This window comes from Desmodus rotundus, chromosome 5 (assembly GCF_022682495.2).
Source record: "Desmodus rotundus isolate HL8 chromosome 5, HLdesRot8A.1, whole genome shotgun sequence".
Taxonomy (NCBI): domain Eukaryota; kingdom Metazoa; phylum Chordata; class Mammalia; order Chiroptera; family Phyllostomidae; genus Desmodus; species Desmodus rotundus.
In genome coordinates, this window is record NC_071391.1 from 56,313,825 (window position 1) to 56,339,660 (window position 25,836).

At 42.6% G+C, this 25,836-nt stretch overlaps 1 protein-coding gene across 7 annotated transcripts in view; it reads right to left on the reverse strand.

The window, feature by feature from the left end:
- Positions 1–25,836, reverse strand: part of DLG2 (discs large MAGUK scaffold protein 2) — a 1,324,826-nt gene that overhangs the window by 947,642 nt on the left and 351,348 nt on the right. For 6 of the 7 annotated variants that reach the window (XM_053925682.1, XM_053925677.1, XM_053925676.1 and 3 more), the window contains exon 2: positions 12,240–12,401. In XM_053925682.1, the coding sequence (XP_053781657.1) occupies positions 12,240–12,401 (162 nt within the window). The remainder of the gene's footprint in view (positions 1–12,239; positions 12,402–25,836) is intronic. The other variant, XM_053925675.2, reaches the window with a different exon arrangement.

Here is a 25,836-nt window from a genome sequence, read left to right on the forward strand (position 1 = left end):
TTGAGAACCACTGGTTTAAGTAACTTAATTGGTAGTAATGGCAGCCACAACAGAGGCTGAGCCAAGAAAATAACAGTAGTTTATGAAGTTTTTTATTTCGGGCTTTGCCATTGCTGATCAGTGGGTTCCAGGGAATCATTTAACTTCTCTGGACCAAAGTTGTTTTTGTTTTCCCCCCACTCTATACTTCCTTTTGTCAAATGGGGAAGTTGGACCTGATAGTAGCTTCCTGACTTTCGTGACCTTGATGACAATAAAAGTTATATTTTACATTGTGAGCCAGTATACACCTGAACACACCTACACTAAACTGAAGCGAAGATCAAGGACTGACTGTGTGACCTTAGAAAAGTTTTTCTAACTTTTCGTGTTCATAATTGGGAATAATAAGAAAACCTACCTTATGGTATGCTTGAATAGAGTAACTCAATTCATATAAAGGATTCAGAACAAACTCAAAGCTTGTTATGTATCAACTCATTACTATGAGGTAACATGTTTTAACTTTTTAAAGTAATAATTTTTAAATAAACACATGAGGAATGATGTACCTAAATCAATGCTTCTCTCCAAGTAGCCATCTTGAAAGATGATACACACATTCCACCATCCTCTATAACTAGCCACAAAGGAAAAGTACATTTCTTCAGTAAGTCTTGTTTGGATCACTCATGTCCCCAACCTGGCCATGTCCCCACCTTATTTGCTACACTTTGGTTGAATAAGCCAAGGTGACATTCGCATTCACTTGAAAGATAATTCTGGATAATGTACTCTTGCTTAGCTGAGATGGAGGTACTCTGGGGCGGAAAGACATTCTGTCAAAGATGTCAAAGTGGAGATGTGATGGGAGTGCCACCTTTATTGAGAGCTAAATGGTTCGTTAGTCTTAAATTCAGATGTGCTGTTGCATACACAACCACTTTCTATTTTTTAAATATAAAATAATTACCACTTACTGAGCAACGACTCGGTGCCAGGTGCTTTCTAAAAACCTCCCATGTGCATACGGCCTGGCTGGTGAGGCACAGCGTATTGAATGCCGGCCTGCAAACCAAAGAGCTGCTGGTTTGATTCCCAGTCAGGGCACATGCCTGGGTTGCTGGCCAGGTCCCCAGCAGGGGTGCACGAGAGGCAACCACACGTTGATGTTTCTCTCCCTTTCTTCCTCCCTTCCCCCTCTCTAAAAATAAATAAATAAAATATTTTAAATAGACTTATTTTTTTTCACTTTTCCAAGTTAAGACTTTATGTTTTTGTAGTTCAGAAGATATAGCGCACAGTAATTAATAGTTTTGTCATTATCCAAATATAAGTATATTTGCATATATATTTAGATAAATTAACAATGAAGATATCACAAAGTTAAAATTTCTCTTGTTTGTTTAAATTTAAAAAAGATAACTAATAATTCTAGGAAACACTAACTTATTATGCTTTAATATACAGAGCAACCTAATATTTCTTGGAGAAAATTCACTATTATCGTTGTTATAATCACAACACGGATGAGAGAAATAAGAGATCTGGGTGCCCTTTCACGGACTTCTTTTTCCAAAGCCATCGTGGGAGCCTGCTAATCCCTGGCAGGCTGGTTCTAGAGAGCATTCTGGAATTGTGTGCAGTAGGACCTGTGCCTACCATTTTCTTTCTCCTTTTCCCAACTTCTGGCTTAAATATCCAAGATTATTTGAAGAATTCTATCGTATAATAGCTTTCAAATTAATGAGAACTGAATCAAGAAATGTTTTATTTGCATACCATTTCGAACAGGAGCTTTTATGCCATATTTCACTCAACCATTTCCTCTCACCAAGGTCTGGGTCGGGAACAAAATGTGTTATTCACAATTATGAAAATCTTGCTAAATACTTCTTATGTTTTTATTATCTGATAGCTTCTCACTTTAGCCTTCCAAATCTCACTTCTCTAAGACCAGATGCTTCCTAAACCATCCACTCAGCTACTACTGCCATCTAGTGGCAAGACACAGAAATGAACAGATTTTACATTTTTGAAAATTACTAATTATGTTTTTAAAAGCAAAATCAGCTTAGTTTTCTAATAGTAATATCACTAAGACCGATATTGCTGCAAGGAAAAAAACTACATTTAAAAAAAAATGATGGTCAGGACCCCATGATTAATGAAGTCAAATATACAGGGTGGAGCAAAAATAGTTTCGCAGTTGTGAGTTCGTGAAACATAGAGTTTGTTCCTGGATTGTTATTTATTAATTAGTGTTATTTTCCACATAAACAACTTTAAACCTAATTTTGTCCCACCCCATACTTACTGAGCAGCTACAATGGGCCAGGGAATGTCCTAGGCACCGGAGAAATATTGCAAATAAGACATCAGTGTTCTGGTCTCTTAAGCCTTATTCTCCTGGCTGAGATATACAATGTAAGCAAATTTATGTCCAATTCAATAAGTCAGGGAACTATATGCAGAAAGAGTGAGGCTCAGGGGTGTGTGAAGAGCCACATTACTTTGGGTGGGCAGGGAAGGCCTCTCTGGGAGATGATACTAGAATCAAGCCCTGCAGAACAGGAAGGATGGATTTAGGGCAAGAGTCTTCATTGGAGCTGGGCAAGCCCTTGGGAGGGATACTCTTTCTGAGACTGAGAACAGAAAAGAGGCCCCTGTGGGGAAGGGTCTAATACCACGGTAGAGCCTGGGCACTAAGGCAGGAGAACAGCAGGGGTCAGGGGTCAGAGGCCATGCAGAGGAGTCCTTTGTTCCCCACTGAGGATGGAGATTTCATAGCCTTTCTGGGTGTTTGCATTCTAAATCCCTTTAGGATGCTCTTCAGAGTCTATTCTAATCCATCCCGCCATGGACAAAAGCCTTATCTTCCTGTTCTCTCCACTTTTACTGCCATCAGAGTCAGCGGGGCTTCATTCACTCCAGGGCCTTGGCATAAACCCTGAAAATACCAGGAGAGTAACAATTACTCTGATCCTGGGGGAATCCAGAGCAACCTTCTCAGCCACTGGCTCCAGTGTGGAGGAAAGGAAGCCATACTTGGCAGAAGCTCCCAGACCAACTGCTCTATTCTGAAGTCTGCAGCTCTGACTCATTTCACCAAAATTTTGGTACAGGGCTTGTAGGCAGAGGACCAGGGTATCGCCACTGGAAGATTAAAAAAATGGACCTGGGATTCTCTAACAGTGGCGTCTCCCTGAATTTGGCTCCTTTCGGGTCAGCTAACCTCCCACACCAAAACTCTGAGATCCCACCTTGCTGGCTTTGGCCAGAGCCTGTGCCCTTCCCCTCTTCTGTCCACTTCTTCTAATAGTCTGTCTGGCTTCATGTGTGTCCATTCCAAATGTCATCACACTGGAAGTCAGGGCTTCCACACACACATTTAGGGAGACACAGACATCTAGCCCATAATACTAGGAAAGCTCATGTGACACAATTCTTGCCAATGGTAGTGTCAGAGAGAGTTCTTGTGTGAGCCTTCCAGGAAAGCTCCCTACCAGAGGAGAGGGAAACAGCTGCTGCATCTTTTGCGCCTGGAAGGCAGATAGAGTGCTGGAAGTCCGCTAGGCTTCTCCTATTCTGAATGAAAACACAGACAGAGTGTGGGTTCCTGAAGGCATTCCAGAGGCCCTGTGTTCATTCTTATTTCAGGAGAAGAAACAAAACTACTAACTGGTCACCGCGAACAGTTCCCAATACAAAGCTGTTCATGCACCAGTTGGTTTCTCTCACTTAATTAGAACCACCTGTAGAGCCGGTCATATCCTGTGGTAGTTATTTTTGTAGCCTTCACCTTACCTAACATGATGCGTTGCCCATATTATAGGCTTAGGAAATGTTTGATGAGTTTCTAACAACAGGTACTTCTGCTCAATTTTTTCATAAAAATCTCAAAAAGTCTGGACTTTTTTATTCCAACATTTTTCACTCACAGGACTGTTGCCTGATCTCCTAACGATAGGAATTTAGGGGTTACCATATTCTTTCTAGTCTGAGTTACATATCGACCCTCATCTCTTCTTCAGAATCTGAACCCAAAGTTTGCTATTTGCTCTCTCGTAGTGTGACGTTAATGTCTTGACCTCTCTCGTCCCTAGAGCCCGCAGATGGATTTGAGACCTAAACCAGCTCCTCTCCCAAGTCTCTGGTCTCCTCCCATCTCCACTCCTTGCCTTGCTCAATAGTATACACTTGAGCTCTATCGAGATCAGTGGGTACAGAGGGACGCCAGTGCACTTGGGCATGAAATGACCGGGATTCCATTCCTGGCTCTGCCCCTTACTTATTTTGTGACCTTGGGCAAGTTTACTTCACCTTTGTGCCTGAATGTTCTGGCTCCCAAACAAAGATTATGATTCATATTGACACCAGCTTGATGTTCAGATTAAATAACTTTATCTCATTTTGAAAGCCTAAAGTATAAAATAAATACTCAGTTGTGATATTAATGTTTAATATCATGTCTATTGTTCTTAGTTCTAAAACCCAATTTCTGTTTCCAAATTGGGTTCTCTGTAGCATCCTTGCTACTGCATCTGCCTAGTAAATTTTATTTGTCTCTTATTGTCCTCATTCTCATCTTACCTATCTAGGAGTTGGTCCTTATATTGGTAAGGTTGTATTTGGTTGTAAGTAACAAAAGTCCCAACTACTGTAGACTTTAAAAAAAGAGTTTACACAATAAGATATTACCTCGCACGTACCAGAATGACTACCATCAATAAGTCAACGAACCAGAAGTGTGGGCGAGGATGTGGAGAACGGGGAAGCCCGGTGACTTGTTCGTGGGACTGTAAACTGGTGCAGCCACTGTAAAAAGCAGCATGGGGTTACCTCGGAAAGCTAAATATAGAGCTGCCTCATGACCCGGTGATTCCACTTCTGCATATATACCTGAAGAAACCCAAATCACTAGTTTGGAAAGACATATGCACCCCTATGTTGACTGCAGCTTTACTTGCTCACAGTAGCCACGATTTGGAAGCAATCTAAGGTGTCTGTTGGTAGATAAATGGATAAAGAAGATGTGGTAGGTATAAGCAACAGAATATTAGCCACTAAACAGGAATGAAATCTTGCCATTTTAGACAATGTGGATGAACCTAGAGGGAATTATGGGAAGTGAAATAAGTCAGACAAAGAAAGACATTTATCATATGGTTTCTCTTATTTAAAACAAAATAAACAAACAAGCAAAAGAGAAACAGACTCATGGGCACAGAAAGCGTTTTGGTGGTGGCCGCACAGGAAGGGGATTGGGAAGATGGGTGAAAGGGGGGAAGGGATGAAGATGCACAAGCTGCCAGGTCTAAGAGCAGTCTCGGGGGTAAACATCACAGCATAGAGAATATAGCCAACAATACTGTAATACCAACAGGGGAGGGCAAAAGAAGGTCAGTGATTATACTAACACATACAACAATTAATAAATAATAATACAAGACTAAACTGTGTTTCCCGTACTCACACCTATGAACCTACTTTTGCCCACCCCCGTATGCTAATACATATAATAACGAACATTAATAGTAATAAAGACAGCTAACATTTTTGCATGTTTATGTGTCAAGCTCTGAGCTGAGGTCTTTGTATAGATTTTTCTTACTCAAACTTCACAGAAACAGATTAGAGAGAATGCCATTATTTCATTGTACAAATTTTAAAAAAACAGCCTTAAGAAAGTTAAGTAACTTGAAAGTGCTCATACAACTATTAAGTATAGGACTGGGAATTTGAATCTGGATGAGTTTGACTCCAGGGCTAGAATGAATTTTTATGTTACACTTTTCTCTTGGTTGTATTAGCTATAGTCTATGTGTCTGTTATAGTATTTTTTTTAAGTTTATGTGCCCAACCAATAGTGGTTTGTTTGTTTGTTTTTTTAAAAAAAGATCCTGTGACCAATATGTTTGGGAAATACTGTGTATTAACATATTTCCATCTTAGAGGAAATACGTTTCCATCATATTACTTATCATCATATTAAAGACTCTGGAAACCCTTCAGTAAGTCAGTGTTTTCAGCATTCATCCCTTTAGTCTCCTTATAATGATGACAAAATCCCACCAGATGTACTTTGTTAAATCCTGGGCTCGTGTCATTGTAGATGCCAGTAATAGAGAAAAAAGAAAAACAAAAGAAAGATGTGGTCCATTTAATAGGAATTAACACATTCATTAGGAGCAAGACAAATGGAATATCTAGAAGAAAGGATAATACATGGTTCCACAAAAGTCAGTTAGAAAAATAAAATAATGTGTGTATAGAGAAGCTAACCGTAAACTCCGTGTGCTATATAATGTTATGACCAGGTGGAGCCGGGCAAGACTTAACAGGAAAGGCTTCGTGGAGGAAGAGGATTTATCACAGCGTTGGCGAAAACACACCTTCCCGTAAGCAGGCCTGGGAACTCTGGTGAGAAAACCGTCACTGCAACCAAGTACACTGTCTCTTTCTTGCCTGCAGTTCTGTATACCAGCTCTTCCTTTTCCAGCAATCCCCCTATAAATTCCAAAACTTGCACTGCCTCCAGAGTCGCCAATGTTTGCCTGTATATTCAGCACATGCCCGGTTGTCCAAGGGTGTAAGAGCCCATCCCAACCTCTCACGCTCTTACTTTCCAGTAAACCTTCCCAGACGGTTCATGTTGGTCTCAGTGACATAAATTATATTCATCTGATCAAAACAATTCACACCAATCTATGAAAGAGAGCTTTAATCTTCCTGGTAAATAGGCATTGAGTCTAAGAAGGCTTTGACTATAAGAAACACCATTTTCTTATGTACTCTGGGAGATGCTGCCATTTCATTGCAAGATAGCATTGATTCTAGGACACCTCCAGATTTCAGATATGTAACACATGAGGAAATAACCAGGTTCAAAATGGATGAGATTCTGTGTTGATGATAAGTAGGTAAGGGAGAACAGAAGAGCTGAAATGGAAAAACAAGAAGTCTACGCCTTAATTTCTGTCAGTGTGAACAACTTCCCAGAAGACAAATAATTAATATGTACATTAATTTTAAAAACAAGTATTTGCAGAAGAATTGATGGTAAAATGAACAAAACCAACAGAGACCATGACCTTAAGGGTGTTAACATAATGATGGCAATATTGACAGCAAGTTTATGAAAATGAAACAAAACTAATGGCTATGAATCAAAGTAGAGTTCAAACAACCAGACAGATTTTCAGTCTGGCAGATGCCATGGTAACAAGAAACCGAGCACAAAGAGCAGCTTTGTTCCTCCACTGCTTGAGGGCTGAGTGTGTAACTTCTACGTTATTTCTGAAAATGATAAGATAGTTTATGAAATTAAGGCATATAGAATGAACACTTTAAAAGAATAAACAACACGTGGACATGGACAACAGTGTGGTGATTGTGGGGGGGGTTGGAGGTGAAAGAGGGTGTATGGGGGATAAATGGTAATGGAAAAATACAATAAAATGAACAATTAAAAAACAAAAGAGTAAATAGCCAGATAAAAATTACAGAAGTAGATCTTGCTGGGTCCGGGGAAGGAGAAGCAGAGGGGCATGGTGGGCGGGACTTACTGGGCCCTTTGAGGACATAGGCACTGAGTGTGAGTAGTGCCTCTCAGTGTGAAAGACTCTTCAACTGCTCAAGAACAAACTCCTACAGTCTCAATAGAATTGTAAAGAGGAAAGTAGTCCCCAAATACGAGTTGTTGTCATGGGAGTGGAACAGAGTCTTTTGGGCATTTTCTGTGGGGCAGACTAAGCTATCTTAAATGTAGGTAGACCCTGTTTTCCTTCTATTTCCTCATAATGTTTCATTTCCACCTATCAGCACTCTTCATGGTTCTCATTTAGAAAGCTGTTTTTTTAAACATTCCCTTATTTTTACATCTGCTTAATTTTTGCAAAATAAGGCTCTAAGAAAAAAAAGGAGCTTCAACATTTACACACAAAGAAATGAATAAAAATTTAAATGTAGATCTCTTTAAAAATAGCAGAACAATATATAAAAAGTGATATAACACAGGAGTAATAATATAGCATAACAGCTCTGGATCCAGAGAGACCTGAGTTAAAAATATTGGAATCTTATTTACTGGTTCTGTGGTTGAAGGGAGCTATTTAATTTTAAAATCAGGTGTAATATCTCTTAGAGATAAAATGAGGTAAATAAAATAAGTGATTTTAAGGTATTTGTCATGGTAGCTGGTTGATAATAATAAACAAGATAAAAAACAAGATTTGGTGAGTGCTTCACATGTGCCAGGCACGTTCTAAGTAGTGTAAATACATGTATCATATGATTAAATTAGCACAAAAATCCTGTGAGATAAATGTTACTATTACCTATATTTTACAGTTATCATACCTGAGACAGAGAGGTTAACTTGATCAAGCTCAAAAAACTACTAAATGAAAGGGCTAAGGTTAAAACCCAGGTATGCCAATGTCCAGACTCTTAAAAATAAGTCAGCCTGCTCCTACCTCTCTCTGCTCTCTGTCTCTCTCTTGCTCTGAGAGAGTACTCTGCGAGATGCCTGGGGCCTCACTGTGTCTGAGCTCTGGGAATTTGAATTCCTGTTGCAGAGTAAGAGTAAGCAGAATGCAGATTCTAGTAGCAAATAACTAGAACTCAGATTCTCTAGGGTCGTGAGATATCTATGTGTGTGTGTGTATATGTACATATGAGATATACATATGTGTGTATGTATGTGTGTATCATGTTTTACTCTCCTTTGTTTCCCTATCACCTATCACGATGCACATAGTAGTAACTCAATTAATATTAACTGAATTGACTTAAACTGAAAAAAATATTCTCCTGCTTTATTATAGGCCAGTTTCTTCTGTGGACGATTCTAGGTAGCATCTGAAGAGAAAGCATTCCCATCTTGAGGCAGGGAAAACAAATTCCCTTGAATTGACCGCTAAAATGCATTTCTCCTCACAGCCCCATACTTCACACTGGCCAAGCCACTCTAATGAGAACAAGCCTAGGCAGCCCCATTTATCAGCCAGGCAGTGGGTGTACACCAGGCGCAGATGAATCTTAGAACCAAGGCTTCGAGTGACACGGTGATGGAAAAAACGATCGCAAAACCTGCAGCCGAGAGATTACTCAGCTAATGGTCCAGGGGCTACTCAGTAAGACATTTAAAGTGGTACCCAGCCATCTCACACTCTGTGTAGGCATGCCGTGTGCAAATTCCGAATTTACACCTGAGAGCTATAGCGTCTCCTAAGTAGGATTCAGGGGGCAGTATCTGATTATGTGCTTTTGCCTCTTCTCTCTCCCCGCTTTCCGTGCCTGACCCGAGAACACCAAAGAGGTGGAAGAAGCCAAGAGTTGAAAATATGCCAACTCTGAAGGAGAATTTGTGCCTTCTTAGCATTCCTCTGACTCAAACAGGCTTCATTTATGAGAAAATAACACATTCGATCTTAATCATGGCAGGTTTTCTGAACACTGGAACTGCGAGGGTACAACAACCCCTCGACAACTTGATAAGGAGATGTGTCCTCTTGCTGTAAGAACACCTGCGCTTGAGCCCGACAGTGCGGTGGGTGCCGCGCTCACCGGGCTTGTGAGAGCCTCCTGTGCCCCTCTTCTGCACCCATTCAGTAGCTTCGGGCTGGTAGCCTGAAATCAGCCATGGTGAGGGCATTTACACCACCCAACTAGCAACCTCTACGCATCGCAGAGTTGTGCTTTTCCTAGAAAATCGTGCACTGTTATCCCTCTCACTATAGCTGACAGGAGAAGTATCTAAAAGCATATCTTGTTCAGCATAAACAGCCCCTCTAGCCTGTCAGGAGGGAAAAGTCCTGGCCAAAAATAGCTACCTCACAGCCTGGGCGGGGAAGTCCTGCATGAACTCACCCTTCCACCCTCTGCACCGTACCTGGAGGCTCCCACCTCTGAGCTGGTGGTTCCAAAAAGAAGGGGAAAACTTATTTTAACCTTAATATTTCATATCAGGGTTTTTTTTTAATTCATAGGTGGCTACTTTCAAAATTGATGTGAGCTGCTTTCAATAAAAACATGAATACACAAAACCCATGAAAACATACGTGTGTGTGTGTATAGAACAGAATAAGAAATAAGATAGAAGGTAGAAATTGAAAACCTAAGCTAAAAAAACAACCGAAAATAAAGACACAGCTCAGATTCCTGGAAGGTGAGAGCTAAAGGTAAAATAGGAACTATCCCTTTATAGCTGAGATCTGATCTTTAGAAACAACCACCTTTGCCTTCACCAGTTTCCAAGTGAGGCATTAAGTAGAGTAACACATAGTACAATCCCCCAAACTCAGATGCCAGACACTTACATTATCATGTACATGCTGAAGACACAATGTACAAAATGAAAGTCCTATCATACTTTTATCGTTTGTTCCATATACATATGAAACAAATATATATATATATATATATATATATACACACATATATAATATATATATATATATATTTTTTTTTTTACTGTAACCTAGCTAGCTCTAGACTAGCCTTGATTATCCCCACTGGCTTGCAGCCTTCAGGAGCTAGGCTACAGAGCTGATCAAATAGGAAGTGCTCGGCAGGGGAGAAAGACGTTTTGGGAGGAGAAAAGGGAGGGAGGCTCCATGGAGGGCTTTAGAGTGATTCTTTCAACAAGTTAGAAAATGAAATAAACTAAAATTTTACCACTCAATGCCATCCAGCCTCCCAGCTCTGCCCTTTTTTAATTTATGCCGCTCAGCACACAAAACAGGAATAAGCAATTGTTTGCAAAAATGGAAGGGTCCTTAAAGAAGGAAGGTAATCATCTGACCACAGAGCAGAATCAGATTCCTAGAGGTAGGCTGAACCTTAGGGACAACTTTATGCCCCCTCCTGCTGAAGAAGGAGTGCTTTCCTCCACAGCACTGCCCAGTCCGCATCCAGGCCTGAAAGATTCCGGGGACAGGGAACTCAGGCATTTCGGGGGTGCTCTCACTGTCAGCAACTGCAGTCTCACCGCAGTCACAGATAAGCACAGCACACAGCTTCTGCCCTCTGCACGACACCAGTGCTGTGTTTCCCTCAGGACAGCCCTGGAGGGTTAAGAAGGAAGTGATAGATCCCCTTAATCGCGTTTCTCTGGGTTAAACGTGTCCTTTTCCACCAGTCTTCAATGATTTCCGAAGAGACTCTGGGAAGAACTGAGCAATCAATCCCAGAAGCATAATATTCATATATTTTATATATTATAAAATATATAATGGAATTTTACAATTAGCCTAATATTTTAATTAACTCATAGCAACTAGAGCTAGTTTATTCGATCACACATTTTTAGGATTCCTGGGTATTTTAAATGTACCAAATTTAGGAACTATATTAAATGTAATTCAGCTTTTCTTTGATACTCTGGAAAGTATAATAAAATCCCAAAAAGCATCGAGGCCTCTTTATGGCTATATTTTTTATTGCAAAACAGCCATATAGAAATCGTGCTAATGTAGATGTTTTGGCTATGAAAATAAAATTTTCTTTACCTATAACCTAGGTTATTAGGTAGTTTTGTTGTTGCTTTATTTTCCAAGTCTATTCTCTTCTATGACACATCATTGAATCCAGTTCCATTTTTCTTTAACTCTAATCAACACATATGCTTTTACTCAAAGCATAACATCCCATAACATCAGCAAAGAAAAAGGAGCACAGAAAATTCTTACTCCATTTATTTGTCCCTCCTTGTCAAAATACTATTTATCAAGAAATTGCTTAAAATTAAATTAAAGAAGTAAAAAGCTGGAAAAATATGACACCAAACAGAAAGAAATATAGCATAAGATAGAGGTGTTTCTGAGGCCACTCACACATTTTCCACTGCGGTCTACACATACGGAAATCACCGGGTGTTGTCCTGTTACATTTACTTCCATTGTTTTACCAAGAACCCGGAACAGAGATGGAAAGAGAGCATTTGAACAAAACCTGGATGTACTCCTGGGCTTTCAAAATCTGAGGTTCCCTTAATTCCCCTTTCAATTATCCACCCTTGGCTATCCTAACCCATCTTCAGCACCTAAACGGATTTTCCAGACATTCAAACAATTGCAAGAATAACTGCCCCCGTGTTGGGAATTCCAGGCTAGCCTCTAAACCACAGAAAAACCCCATGGCAATCACAGTCCTCGCTGCAGTGGTTTTTAAAGAACCTCACTTAGTCAGGCCAGCAAACGTCTCCCTTAGCAGTGCAGACCAACTGCGCTGCCAGCGCCAGGAGCAGCCAGACTGACCTTCAGAGGAGAGATGTGAGACTGCAAGACGTATCCGTGGACATTTTCTATTTGAGACAGGTTCTTTTCCGACACATGCACGAGTTCAGGGCCTCTCACTTCGTGCGTTAGTCGAGGTAAGGAATGATCATGTGGACCGTCCTCATCTTGGTATCGATACTTCTAGGAGAAAAGGCAAGAAAGAAGGAAAGCATTAGTGTCTGCAGAGGGTGCAGCTCTGAACTTCACCTCCTGCCTTCCGTTACAGGACCCAGTGCGATCCCGTTGTTGACAATCACCAAGCAGGCTTTGCTGCAGGCTCCCTCGGTGGTCACCATAAACCAGGTCAGGTGCAAGCAAAAAGGAACCCACCGCCAGTATTGACCCACACTGATGAATTGGTTTTGCCTGACAAAGGTTGTCTCTATTTACGAGCTACAGAAGGGTGCCAAGTGGCACGCGCTAACATAAGTGGCTTGTAGGTAGTGGTGTGTGCTGGTTAAGAGCTATTTAGTCCAAATCAGTAAACAACTTAATGAGCCCACTTAGCTATGTGAGAATAGTCTTTACAGTTGATATGGCTCTTCCCCTCCTGGAGTGAACTAGTGGTCAGCTTGTCCCGTAAGGCAGTGTTGGCCATCGTAAGTACCGGAATCATTCTCCTGAGAATTTTATGTACTACTCACAACCCAGCTAGTAAAATGTTAGTGTGCCTTGCTTTACTTTTGTTCCCTGTGAATGATTCAGGGGTATTATGGGCAGGAATCTAAACATTGTCATACCACTATCTCAAACTTACCTGTGATGTCTAACCTTATGCCAGTCCCCCATTATTGTTATCACCAACAGGTACTTTTATCATGTCAGCTTGGTAACAACACGTCTCCTTACAAAATTATGTCTACTTCTTTTTTCATTTTTAAGGTGAAAATATGATTTTTGGGGATACTGGCTCTCAGTCTGACTCAGAATGTGACAGCAAGAAGAAGAGTTGATAATGCAACTCTATTGCCCACTCTTATTTAGAAGGTGATTAGCATTATTTGTATTTTCCAGAGAGGCTTTCTGCCATGTTCCAGGCTTAATATTAGTTTCAAAACAACCACAACAAAAATACTGCTAACACTCTCTTGGCTGCTGTTTGCAAAGGCCTCTCATCTGTTTCTTCAACTGCAGTTCTTCTTACCTACGATGCCCCACTTTCCTTGTGAAAAGACTAACACTCTGAGAGGTTCAGAGACTTGTCCAGAGTCACCTAACTAATGGGCATCAGAGCTGGGACACCGTTCAGATCATTTAAATCTGAATCTTCTCTCTACCGTCATCAGACTGTCCCAACGCCCGTGAGGAGACGAAGCCTGTGTCTGGTAACTGAACTGGCAGCTGGGTAGAAAACAATTCATTGAGAGGGAACACACCACAAAATGAGGTTACAGCACTTCTGTGAACTGCAAAAGAGCATACGTCTGTTTCTTAACCCTGTGAACAACTGGGAAGGTAACCTGCCTCAGAAACACGGGCCTCCTTTAACATGCATTCTTGACCAGTTACGTGGTCATGGGGAATGGAATAATGTCATACACGTGCCCGGTGCAGTGCGGGGCTTTCAGCCCAGGTACCCTCCTTACCTCCTCCCGCTCTTCGGTTCCCTCGTGGCTGCACTGCGTCTTCTGCAGTCACCCAAGCCAGAAAGGTAGGAGTCACTCTGACTCCACCCTCTCTCACCCCGCCCCTCACCGTGTGTCAGTTCAATAGATGACGAGTCTGCCTAATTTATCTCTTAAATAATTCCTGAATCTACTCCACCTTCATCCTCCTCCACCACCACCACCACCACCAGTAACCTGCACACTGACCTGCCCACATTCAGATTCTTATTGGCTCCAAGCTGTGGCACAGGCTTTGCACTGGCTGACTGCCGCTGAGGCTGCCTCTTTCCCACCCATCCTCTACTTTCCGAGTCACTAACTGACAAAGTTCTTCTCTTGAAACCCTTTAGGGGTTCCCACTGCCCACAGGGCGGAGTTCAAGCCATAGCCCCCCTAATAGCATTACATGCGCTGAGCCCCCATTACTTTTGAACTCTTTTTTCTTTATGATTTTATTTATTTAATTTTAGAGAGAGGTGAAGGGAGGAAGAGAAACATGGATTGGTTGCCTCTCACACATGCCCCAACTGGGGACCAGGCCCACAGCCTAGGAATACACCCTGACTGGGAATCAAACTGGTGACCTTTTGTTTCCCAGGACAACACCCAATCAACTGAGCCACACCAGTCAGCGTACTTTTGAACCCTTTTGTATCACCAATCACACCTCGGGACTATGAAATACATACAAACAAATCATTACTTCCATTTTTTAAAGCTTTTTAAAAAAGTTATGGTAAAATACACATGTCATAAAATTTACCACCTTAACCATTTTTAGGTGTACAGTTTAGTGATATTAAGTATATTCATACTGGTCTCTAACCAATCTCCAGAACATTTTTGTCTTGCAAAACCGAAACTCTATACCCATTAAACAAAAAATCTTCATTTTCTTTTCCCCAGCCCCTATCAGCCACCATTCTACTTTTTATTTCTAGGACTCTGAGTACTCTAGATACCTTATATCAGTGGAATTATGCAATATTTGTCTTTTTATTGCTCGCTTATTTTACTTATCATGACGTCCTTGTGCTTCATCCATGTTGCAGCATGTGTTAGAATTTCCTTCTTCTTAAAGGCTAAATACTATTCCATGGCACACATACGCCACGTCCTGTTTACTCATTGGTCTGAGCACGGGCCATCTGGCTGCTTCTACTTCTCGGCCATTGTGAACAGTGCTGCTCTGAGCTGGGGTGTGCACACATCTTTTCGAGACTCTGCTTGCAGTTCTTTTGAATGGATAACCAGAAGTGAAACTGCTGGGTCATACAGTAATTCAACTTACAGTTTCTGAGGAGCTTTTTAAGCTTTTTAAAAGTTAACATATGTAAAAACGTATTTTCGTCACTCGTAGGAATCTGAAGCCCAAAGACTAAATAAAGGGCAAAGTTGAGCTGATCACCGTGGCTCCTCAAGGATTCCTGGCAGCACTCACCACGTAAGGAAAGATCTTATCCGTGAAAGCATGCACCTCGCTGACTTGCTCGGATAAGTAACTATCAGAACACAGGTTTGTTCCCTGTAAGACGCCAAGAAGTGCTTATGTGGTATCCCAAAGAACTTATTTTACATAATTATTGTTATAAATTTAAAATTTATTTCAAAGACTGATAGGACTTTAATTAGACTGTAAAACTAATCAATTAATATTTTATTAGTAAAACAATTTTCATTTTAACATTCGTTGATCCTTTAAGCCTCAGCTCTCACATTGCTCTTCCGGAAAGCTTTCGTGAACTGCAAGCCTGAGATTTTGTGTGTTCCCATAACTCCCTACACTCCCCAATCACAACTTTTACCATGCTGTGTGGTAGTGTATTTCTGTGTGTTTGTTTTACATTAAACTATGAGATTTGTGGGGCCTGAGATCATTTAGGTTTTGTTCATCCTCATATCTGCAGTTCTCAGCCAACTGTCTGGCACAAATGCTCAATAAGTATTTGTTGAATAAAGTTACAAATGACAATCAGACAAATAGATGAAATACGTGTCCACTGTTTAAGCTACAAAGGTATTTTGGCTGCTAAATGCAACTTGTTTCTTTTTTTTTTAACTTTTATTGTTAAAACTTGTTACAGTTGTATGCCTTTTCTCCCCATGCAACTTGTTTCATTGCAAAAGAGTTTGATTTCAGGTTCAAGCAAAAAAAGGCAACCACATGATTTGCTCAACACAACCTGAAGAGCATCAGATCCTTAAGTATTACACTGCTCTCTCCTCACCACTCCTTTCAGTAATATAGGCTAAAAGTACAAACTGAGTAAGAGTCAGTTCTTGACCTCAGGAAGACAATAAGTTGTTAAGTGAGTTGTATACATGTGCAGCTAAATCACGATACGCAGGGCCGATGACTGTAAGTACAAACCGAGTTTTGTGGCAGCAGAAATGGTTTACCATTTGCGACAGGATCTAGAATGGCAATAAGACAGAAGTAAGAGATATTCTAAGCAAAGGCAACAACACGTGCAGAGCAGGTAAGTTTTAAGAGGGGATGATGTTTTGAAGAAACAGCGAGATCTTGAACTAGATTGTAGCAGATGTTATTACCCTCCCCCCAAGTCCACAGAAACCCCTTTCGCACATTCAAGGCCCACATCAGCACACTTCTCAGGAAGCCTGCCCTTAGGCGCCTGAAGCCTCCTCACTTGGACGTGACTGAGTTACGACGCTATGACGGAACTCCCAACTCCCAAACCTCCAAGTGAGATAAACCTGTGTGCTGCAAGTTACACTCCAGAGCACCTGATAGGAGGAACCTGCAGCTACAACCTACACATCTGAACCGACCTTCTCGCAGAACTCCTCAGGGCTTTTCTCACTCCCTTTAGGGTCTCTCTCTGGAACTGCCCTGCATAAATCATGCTCACACTAGTCCCAGTCCTAGGTCTGCTTCATATCAGCCTGATGTCAGATGCAGCCTGGGGTGGGAGGTAGAGTGTGACAGCAGACAAGCCCGGAAGGCAGCCTGCTATCTATTGTAGATAACAGGCAGCGATCCAGGAGACCTAAACTAAACTCTCCCTGGAGCCAACCAGATACTTGCCTGCTTTGTTCCCCCCAGTTTCCAGTGAGAGATGACTAGGAAAGAGAAGACAAGAACTGGGGAGAAATACCGTATATAACACAAACACAAGCTTCCAAAGAAATCACTGTGATATCTCATAGTAGAATCTCTGCTTGAATCAACTTTGGTTGAGCCATAAATGATGTTCTGACTTGTAATGGTGAGACTAATATTAATATTAACACTAATGCAACATTAAAAGAAATACTAATCCTAACACTAATGCTAACCTCAAAAGCAGTAGTTACACTTAACGTGCCGGGAAATATGCTCACTACTTCACACGAAGCATCACATCTGATAGATAGATGGTGCTATTCTCCTCACCTGGGGCTTAGTTAGGCACTTTATTTTCCAAGCTTATATACCTGGTGAGTGGCAAACTAGGATTCAAACACATGTGACTCTGACTCCAGGGCTAGAGCACTTAAAGATTCTTCTAAACTGGTTAGGACTCAGAGCCGGTCTTTTCTGAAAAGACCGGCTCTGTCTTCAAGAAATACAATTCTTAGGAAATCTTGAAGAGTCGTCTAGGGGTGCAGAGAGTAAACAACACTGCAGAGGCCACATCCTGCATTAAGAATCATTTCTGATGTTCTGGGCAGTTCTGAGTCACCCCTCGTTCCAGGGCTCCTCTATTACATGCTGACACCATTCTGGGCACCTTTCGGGGGCTGCCTTGCCATCATTAAAGGAGGGCGGTCGAGGAAGGCCTCAGTTTTGAATCTGCACCTTCCTCTTTTCCTCTTCTCAGCTTGGTCCCTTGGAGGGGACTCCAGAGCATAAGAACTTTTATAAACAGATTATATTTCCTCTCTCAGCTTTAATGAGAGTGAGGCACAGGAAGTGCTCCGAACAGGGAATACTAATGTTCTGTTCTTTCCCCTGTGACTCAGCTCATTTTGTCCCTGACTTCTGGAATCTCATTCCCTCCCCCCTTCTGAGCTAACCATCACTCCCCAACTCATGCATCAGGGAAACTGTTTTAGGTCCTTGATACTCAGATCGGTGTCATCTCTCGCAAGCACTCTCTGACTGCTAAGGGAGAAAGGATGTCCACCCTCTAGGCACCCAGAATGTACTGCAATGACCTGTCTGTCCTACTGGCCCCCGAGTGCCTCAGGGGCCGCATGGAGGTTCATCTCAGACTCTCCAGGGCCCCAGTGATAACTAACATGGAGCGGAAGACCAATACATGCGACTTTAACTGAACTAAACTTAGAACATCCGAGCAATGACACGGCATGCCTGATCAACCAGCCCTCCCAGCTGAACCTGTGCGCAGGCAGTCATTCTCACGCTCCTCTTCCCCCACAGGGCCTCGTGTGGATGGGCAAAGGCTAGGAGGTCTGACCAGATTCTGCTCGCTACATTCTGCTGATGCCTGTGTGAGTCCAAACCACCCTGCGTTACCCAGAATTCAAACGCAGGAGCCTGCAGGCACCTGCTCTGCCCCCGGAGGTTCTGCACAGTTGGGGAGAGGGCACTGGGCTGGCACCGCTGGCACAGTGTATGGTAACTGAGGGAGAAGTCACAAATCTTTCAAGGCCACATAATAAAAATATGAGTCTATCTCTGTTTCTGCATAAAAAGTGTTCTGCTTCCCCCTGGCAGCCGGAGTTGGCACGGTTCCAAAGAGAGAACCGAATCAACCCAGCCCACATTTGTATGTGCTTGAAAGGTAAGTAATAATAGAACACCTAACAGTTCGTGAGCACTTTCCATGAACACTTTCCTAGGAGTGTTATAGAAAGGACTCCATTTAAGGCTTAAAACAACACTATGAAGCAAGCACAAAATTAAGGAATGATTACAGTTTCTTACACCAAGCCAAACATTTTGGAGATGCTCAAAATCTCTCAGTTCCACTGCTTCTGTTAACGATATGGACAAATAGCCGTCTCTACGCCCGTCGTCTCTCCCCTCTGTAATCTGAGTCCTCCGAGGGCAGGAGCCCCTGCCATCTGCCCATCTCTGTCTCCTGCCATGATCTGCTGGGACAGCACCAGAAGGTGTCCCAGAGACGCGGCTGACTGCGTGCTGCCGCTGGAAGGGAGCCTCTTCAATTTAAAAAAGTGTTTGGGCCTAGAAGAAACACATATTTTAGGAGCAGCACAAAGTCAGTGAGGATATTAAATAAATAATAGACTTGCAAAGAGCAATAATGCCTAAGGAAGAAGTGACTGCAGGTCAGCAAACAGAGAAAACCTAAAGAGTGAAGGAAGCAGCCTCAGAAAAATGAAGTACATGCAAACGAAGGTTTTAACCTTCCTCTTAAAACTGTAGGTCTCACTTCCACAGTAGGGTAATCTCCTCCAGGCTCTGCCTGCTGCCATCTGATTTTGAAGAAAATAGTAAACCCTTTGATATTTCTTTTCAGGGCTGTTATTTACTGGAGGCTTGTGAAGTGTGTAAACCAGCCAGCTCTGTTTTCCAGCTCCTTCCTTTTCCCATGGTATCTTAGCCCATCTGTGCCCCGAGACCCATCCCGCTCACCACGCCTGCTGCAGCCTCTCTGCCACTCACTGTCTCCCTCCCTGGAAGGAAAAGGCAGGTGAAAGAGAGAAAAAATAGAAAGTAAAGATTGGTTAATGCAGTGATCAGATCAGTATTTATGTTCATTTCTTTGATTCGGAAGAAACTCTCTGAATGATATTTTGGCTGGAGCAGGGTTCTCTTTTCCCTTTCATCTGGCCGCCACCTGATTCCTTATTCTAGGATGGTTACATCTATGTTGCATGTCTGCGGGAGGAGGGGATAGCAGGAAGATGGGAGGATGGAGGACAAGACAGACCACACATTATTTTTACCTTCTTCCTCACGGAGACTTCCTGGCTCCCAGATTAGGGGGTACTCCTCCCCGTACCAAACCACTCCTGGTTTCACAGGATTTTAAGCTACCCTATACTTATTTTTCATAAAGCTCATCACATTTCAATTTTACATTTATTTTTGTGATCACTGGCTTAATTTTGCCTCCCCTATTTGATTGAATCCTCCATAGGATCAGGCACCCTCCCTGCATGGCTCACTGCTGCCATCTGGTGCCTGCAACGTTGCAGGCTCGCAATCAGTGTTCGCTGAACGAAGTCCTCTGTCCAAATCTCTCCTTAAAATCCATGATTACTTGAAAAGTTAATAAAAGTGGGTCAAAACTCACTGATTGCTGATGTTACACAGATCTCCCCAAGTGGTGTTAGCTTTCAGAAAAACTGACCCACAATCAGCTCTACAGCTGGCCCAAAGAACACTTGAAAAGATAATTTTTTGAGGAGTGTATCAGGATGTAACAGAAAAAGCTCTCCCAGGTGTTCCATTTGAATTATTGAAGAAAAAAAACATGCAAATGAAAGGAAATACTTTCCTGCATTTTGCCACAAAAAACAGGACAAGCCAGGATGTTAATTAAATTACAAATCAGCTGTCTGCTTGCAGCTGACAGAGCTGTGTGTACTTCCAAGTAACGGTCCGATATTTTAAACCCTCTGTAATTACCTACAATGGAGGAGCTGCCAAGAAGGATGTGTTCATGAATATTTAATGGATCTTGAGATTCTTTTTAAAGAACTGGGGGGTTTGAATCATTATGAAGGAACTTACTCTAGCTCAGTGCTGCCCTACATCTGTTAACTGAAGATGCTGGAAGTGTTGTGTGGTAGGAAACGCTTTCTCTCCTGAAGCTCTGAGCTGTGCCCAGGACGGAGGGGAGGCCGGGATCACACAGAAGAGGTAACTGTATGATTAGAAGGCCCTAGGCTCTCTGGTCAAGCCTGAATGGAATCACAGACCTCTGATCTAGGAAAATCATAGGCGTGGAGTCCTAAAATGAATTTGTATAAGATGCCACACATTCAGGGTGGTATTTACGATTCACAAAACCATTTCAGAAATACTGTCTCAAGGAATTCAAAAGTTGGAAACAGATGGTATTGTTATTCTGATTTCCAAATGAAAAAAACAGAAGATGGGAACGTCTTCAAAGCTAAACAAATTGCAAAGCTGTGTTTCAAACCAACAGAGCCAGCTGACTCCAAGAGGCAGCCCGGCGCAGTGCAGTGAGCATAACCCTGGCATCAGAGACACAGGCTCAAATCTTGCTAATGCCACTTGCTAGCTGGGTGGTGTCTGCCAAGTTGCTGGATATCTCTGGGCTTCAGCTGACCAAAGCAATAAGTTGGTAAGGACAGAAACTTCCTCACAGAAATGGGACCCTGAATGTGACTATGTTTCTGGCACATGGTAGTTGCTTCACCAAAGTTAATGCTCTCCTTTCGGGAACTATCAGGTCCTCTGTACCTTGTAGACCTGTGAAGAAAACAGTAGTCCCTCAGAGTGGACTCTGCAGACGGACGGTTCATGCTGTCAGTGGAAGGCAAATGAATGGGACTGGTCATTCGCAGCCTCTGCATGTCTATCGTCTTTCCCTTCCGGGACCATCATACCAGAATAACTTTCCGAACCCCCAGTTACAGCGTGGTGGCTGAGAGCGTATTCTGGAGAGATTGGCTGGATCACCGCACAGTTCTCTCAGGTACTACTTGACCTTGGGCAAGTCATAAAATCCTGTGAAACTTGATACTCTCATCTGTGAAACAAGACTATCACTTACCTCAAAGAATTTTTGAGAAGGCCAAGTGAGATAATGCACGGAAGGCAGTTATCAGAGTGTTTGTGACAAGTACGTGGTCACTTAATATCAGCTGTGATGAGCTTATGGTAACACTAGATTTTTTTACTTGATCGTAAAAGACCTTGGAAATATAAGAAATAAGGGGAAAATGTAGCCTTTTTTTTTGCCTTCACTACCTTCAAAGCATACCACTTTCCCACTACTCTACGCCGTGTGGACTGGGTCCCAACCTCACAGCTGTCCTGATTTTACAAAGCACTCTGCAGCCTTCCTCGACCCGCCCTCAGTGTGGGCAGACTTCCCGGGCTCTCTCAAACCATCTCCACCAGCTCCTGCGACTCCTCTCTCCTCCCAGTTCTCTCACTCCACAAGAAGTTATTCCAGTTATAAAATAAGTCAGTCGTGGGTATATAATGTACATCATATAGTTAATGTACATCATGGTGACTACAGTTAATAATTCTGTTAAAAAACAAAAAACATATAAATTTGTTGAGCACCTACTGTGTGTCAGCCATTATAAGTGCTAGGAAAACAACGCTGAACAAGAAGGATGCATTTCCTCCCTACCCTTCATTCTCGACATCTTCTCTACCCCTAATACGTGACCTCCCCAGCTACCTATGTTTCCCCTGGTTATGGCTAACCCCCTAAAACTTAACGTCAGTGTTGATTTCTTCCCAGGTGCTTCCCCTGGACAGCCGGGTCTGGCTAAGTGTCCTTCTTCTGTGCTCACATGACTGGTAACCTTGAGAATCCCTCCTTTGTTTAAAGCATGTATGTATCTGCTTTTCTCATGGGAACATAAAGACTTCTTGATTCATATTGCACTACCAGCAGCAAACACGCTGCCTGGAGTCCAGCAGCTGCTCCGAAAATGTTCCTGAACTGAACTACCCTCGGTGGAGAAGTTCCTGGGGCTCCTGTGTACTCCACCACACGGGGCACATCCTGGAAGGAGCAGGCAGTCAAGAACCCCAACTGGGTCCCACAGGAACTCTGGTTATTGAGCAGCACCTTGTGATAAAATGAAAAACTGATCCATTGTGCAGTACAGGTGATAAGGTGGGTTATTTGGGGGAAACCACTCAAGTTTTGGGTGTGGGGCATCCGGAAAGGAATGTTAGCTAGTGGCTCTTTGGAGCAAGGACTCGAGAGGAGGAAAACTTGTGACATTCAGGAAAGTAACTGAGTGAGCACCCTCCTTTCCCCTCCGCTGCCAGGCCCGGGTCAGAGTGACTGAGGAAGCAGAGCACATAAATGAGATATCCCACCGAGTCTTACTCGAGACTTTCCAAACCCCAGGCCAACCGCCAGACACACAGACAAGAGCAGCTGGCTTGATACGCACAGTAAAATGCACTGGGGTATATGTGAGGCGGGGGTGGGGGGGCGTCTGGGAGAGCACGCAGTGTTGACACTGCTTGTCTCTGGGTGATTATTAATTTCAATTTTTGAGCAACATGTGTTACTTGGAGAATAAAAATGATTAACACACCAGAATATTTTAGACACGATCAAGTATTTGTTGTTGTTGTCGTTGTAATGGGGAGGGTCTAGGGGGCTGTGAGCTATGGTGAGAGGGAAAGTTCTGCAGCCGTGGAAAAGGTTTATACAAGTTCAGTTGGTGAGCTGGCTTTAGGGTGCAAGGGTGATCGCCAGTGATGAAGGTGGGGGAGAGCTGGGAGGGCCTTCCCTGGGGAGGAAGAGAGCTTGAAGTCAAATTGCTTTATCAAGAAACCAAAGCAATGATCTGGGAACATACTCGACAATTAGTTTGTCCATTTTAGGCACAAAACCAAATACTGTCTGAGCAGGACAGTCACTCTTTGACTCAGTCCATGAGCTACGCAACTGCTATGGCTTCTGTCGGTTATGGCCATTCAGTGCTGCAGGCTACAGGTGTGTTTGGTACCACGCTTGGTACCCAGGAGAAATGAAATGTTTACTTCAGCTGAATGCTTAGTTGAGTGACACAAATTCCCTGCACTTCAGTTTCCTGAATTTCAATTCTGTTCCTGCCACTGATCAGTAATGTGACTTTAGGCAACTATGGAAGCTCTCAGAAGCTCAGATTTCTCATTTGTAAAATTGGGCTATTGATACTTACAGTAGTGTTTCTATGGGAAATTGATTAGATAACAGGCATAAATGTCTTGGCAGAGGGCCTGACTCCTGCTCGGTGCTTAGGAAATCTAAGCTGCTTCTTATTTCTGTCGGTGTCATATGCTGATCTTCCCAAGTATTATCAGAGGGGTCAAAACACCCACAGGCATGCATGCACATACTCAGCTCAGCTCTACCTTTATTACCTTCCTCCCTGCTATCACAGGCATCACAGCATCAGTAGAGATCAGCACAAACCCTCTGAAAGAGAGAGAGTTGTGAATGCCTTGCCTCCACTGCTCTGAGATCCAGTTTCTTTTCTGTGTATGAGCCCATCATATCATCTTCACCCAATGCTCCCATCGGGGCCAAGGCTCCTGGCCTCATGCACCTGCCTGTGATTGTCATTGCTGACCAGCAGGCAGAGACAGAACAGTCTCAGACACAAGTGCTGAATTTGCCACCATTGCTTACTGAAGCCAAACTTAAGCTGCTGGATCTTAGAACCTGGTGTTGGAATTGACACCTGCCCAATCCTTCTATCCATATTTGACTTCTCAGGACTAAACCACTTGCCACCTGGACCTAGAACATCTCCTGAAGTCTCTCTGGCTGGTTCTAAGCCTGCTCCTAGTTTCCCCTGGGCAACCTGTTGGCATGTGCCTCCTCTGTGACACCAGAGAGTAAAATCCCTTCCTAACAAGACTCATCTGCTATTCATTCAATAAAATATTTACGGAGCACATTGTGTACTAATCACTAAATTTTCAGTGCTAAGAGTGCAGTCTTTTAGAAAAAAGGTAAAAACTTGTTACCTCTTAGAGCATGAATTCTAGTTGCACTAGGCAATATAACTCTTTGCCTGAATTCTCTTTATTTCTCAGCGTGCTTCCCTTATCCAGCAGTCAGCATGAACAGCTGTCCCCTCCAGTGAAACGCATCAGGTGATCCAAGTGGGCAGCCACTCCAAATTGTCTCTTGTAGTGGCCCCAGTGGGCTTGATCCATCTAGCTGTCCCTGTCCAGCTGCCCAAGAGCCCCTCATGATTAGCTGGCTTCAGTGACATTGGAACGTAGTGAAGGATCGAAACAGAAGGTGTGGTCTTGACTGTGGTCTCATTACCAGTGGGTTCCAATCAGAAAGGATTATTTGGCAATCAGATACTGTCATAAAAATATTACTATTTCCTCAAATAAAGCTGCTTCACAATCCATGTTTGGTTAGGTGGTTTAATCTCCAAATAAGGTATACTTCATTTGGGAAGGCCTTACTAAACTTAATAGGTATTTCACTGTGCAGTTGAATGGCCAATTATAGAGTGCTATTTTGTGCCTCTTACCTCCTTAGGCTATCTGCCACAAACCAAGAGAGCTTAGAAAGTTTTCTTCATTTTCTTGTCCTGGTACCCTTCCGAGGACTGACAGTGTCACCTTTCAGAAGAGTGCTTATGATATGTTATGCATACGTATTGATGCTTTACAACTCCTAATTTTTTTAATCCTTGCAACAAATGTGTAAACTAGTGACTATTTTCTCCTTACTTTACAGATGAGAAACTGAAGACAGAGACAGTTTAAGTAAGTTGTTCACACGATTAGTGGGAAGTTAATTCATGCCTCACTATCCTCACAATCCCTACCTTTACTCCTACATTGCTGTCTCAGGCATTCTGCATTTCTTATTCTCTGACTCAGATATTTCTGGTGCGTATGGTAGATACATTGGTTCTTTGGTTTAAAAGTCAAGATCTGCAAGCTTCCCTTTATCCTTGCTGGGCCATGGAATACAATTGAGAGTGAGCATACACAGAAATAACCCAGTTTATAACACTGCCACTTTCTGGTCACCCAAATGCAAAACTACACAGATGAAGATGACCCTCCAGTATCTTTCCCTTCTCATGACTTCCAGGGAAGGGTCCACTTAACTCAGCTGGCAGAACACACCTAATATCAGAGTCAAGGCCAAAACAACTTTGCATTAGACTAAAAGTTCTTTGATAAGGTAGTGATGCTATAGGTGTAGCTATCTCGGTAGGTCTCTGGCATGCAGGAGGGATTCAGTACACTGTGTCAGGTGAATGAGTCTATATTTAGTTAAAAGAATTCTACTTCATAAGGGACTGCTCTGCTTCTCCTCCTCCTTCTCCTTCTCCTCCTCCTT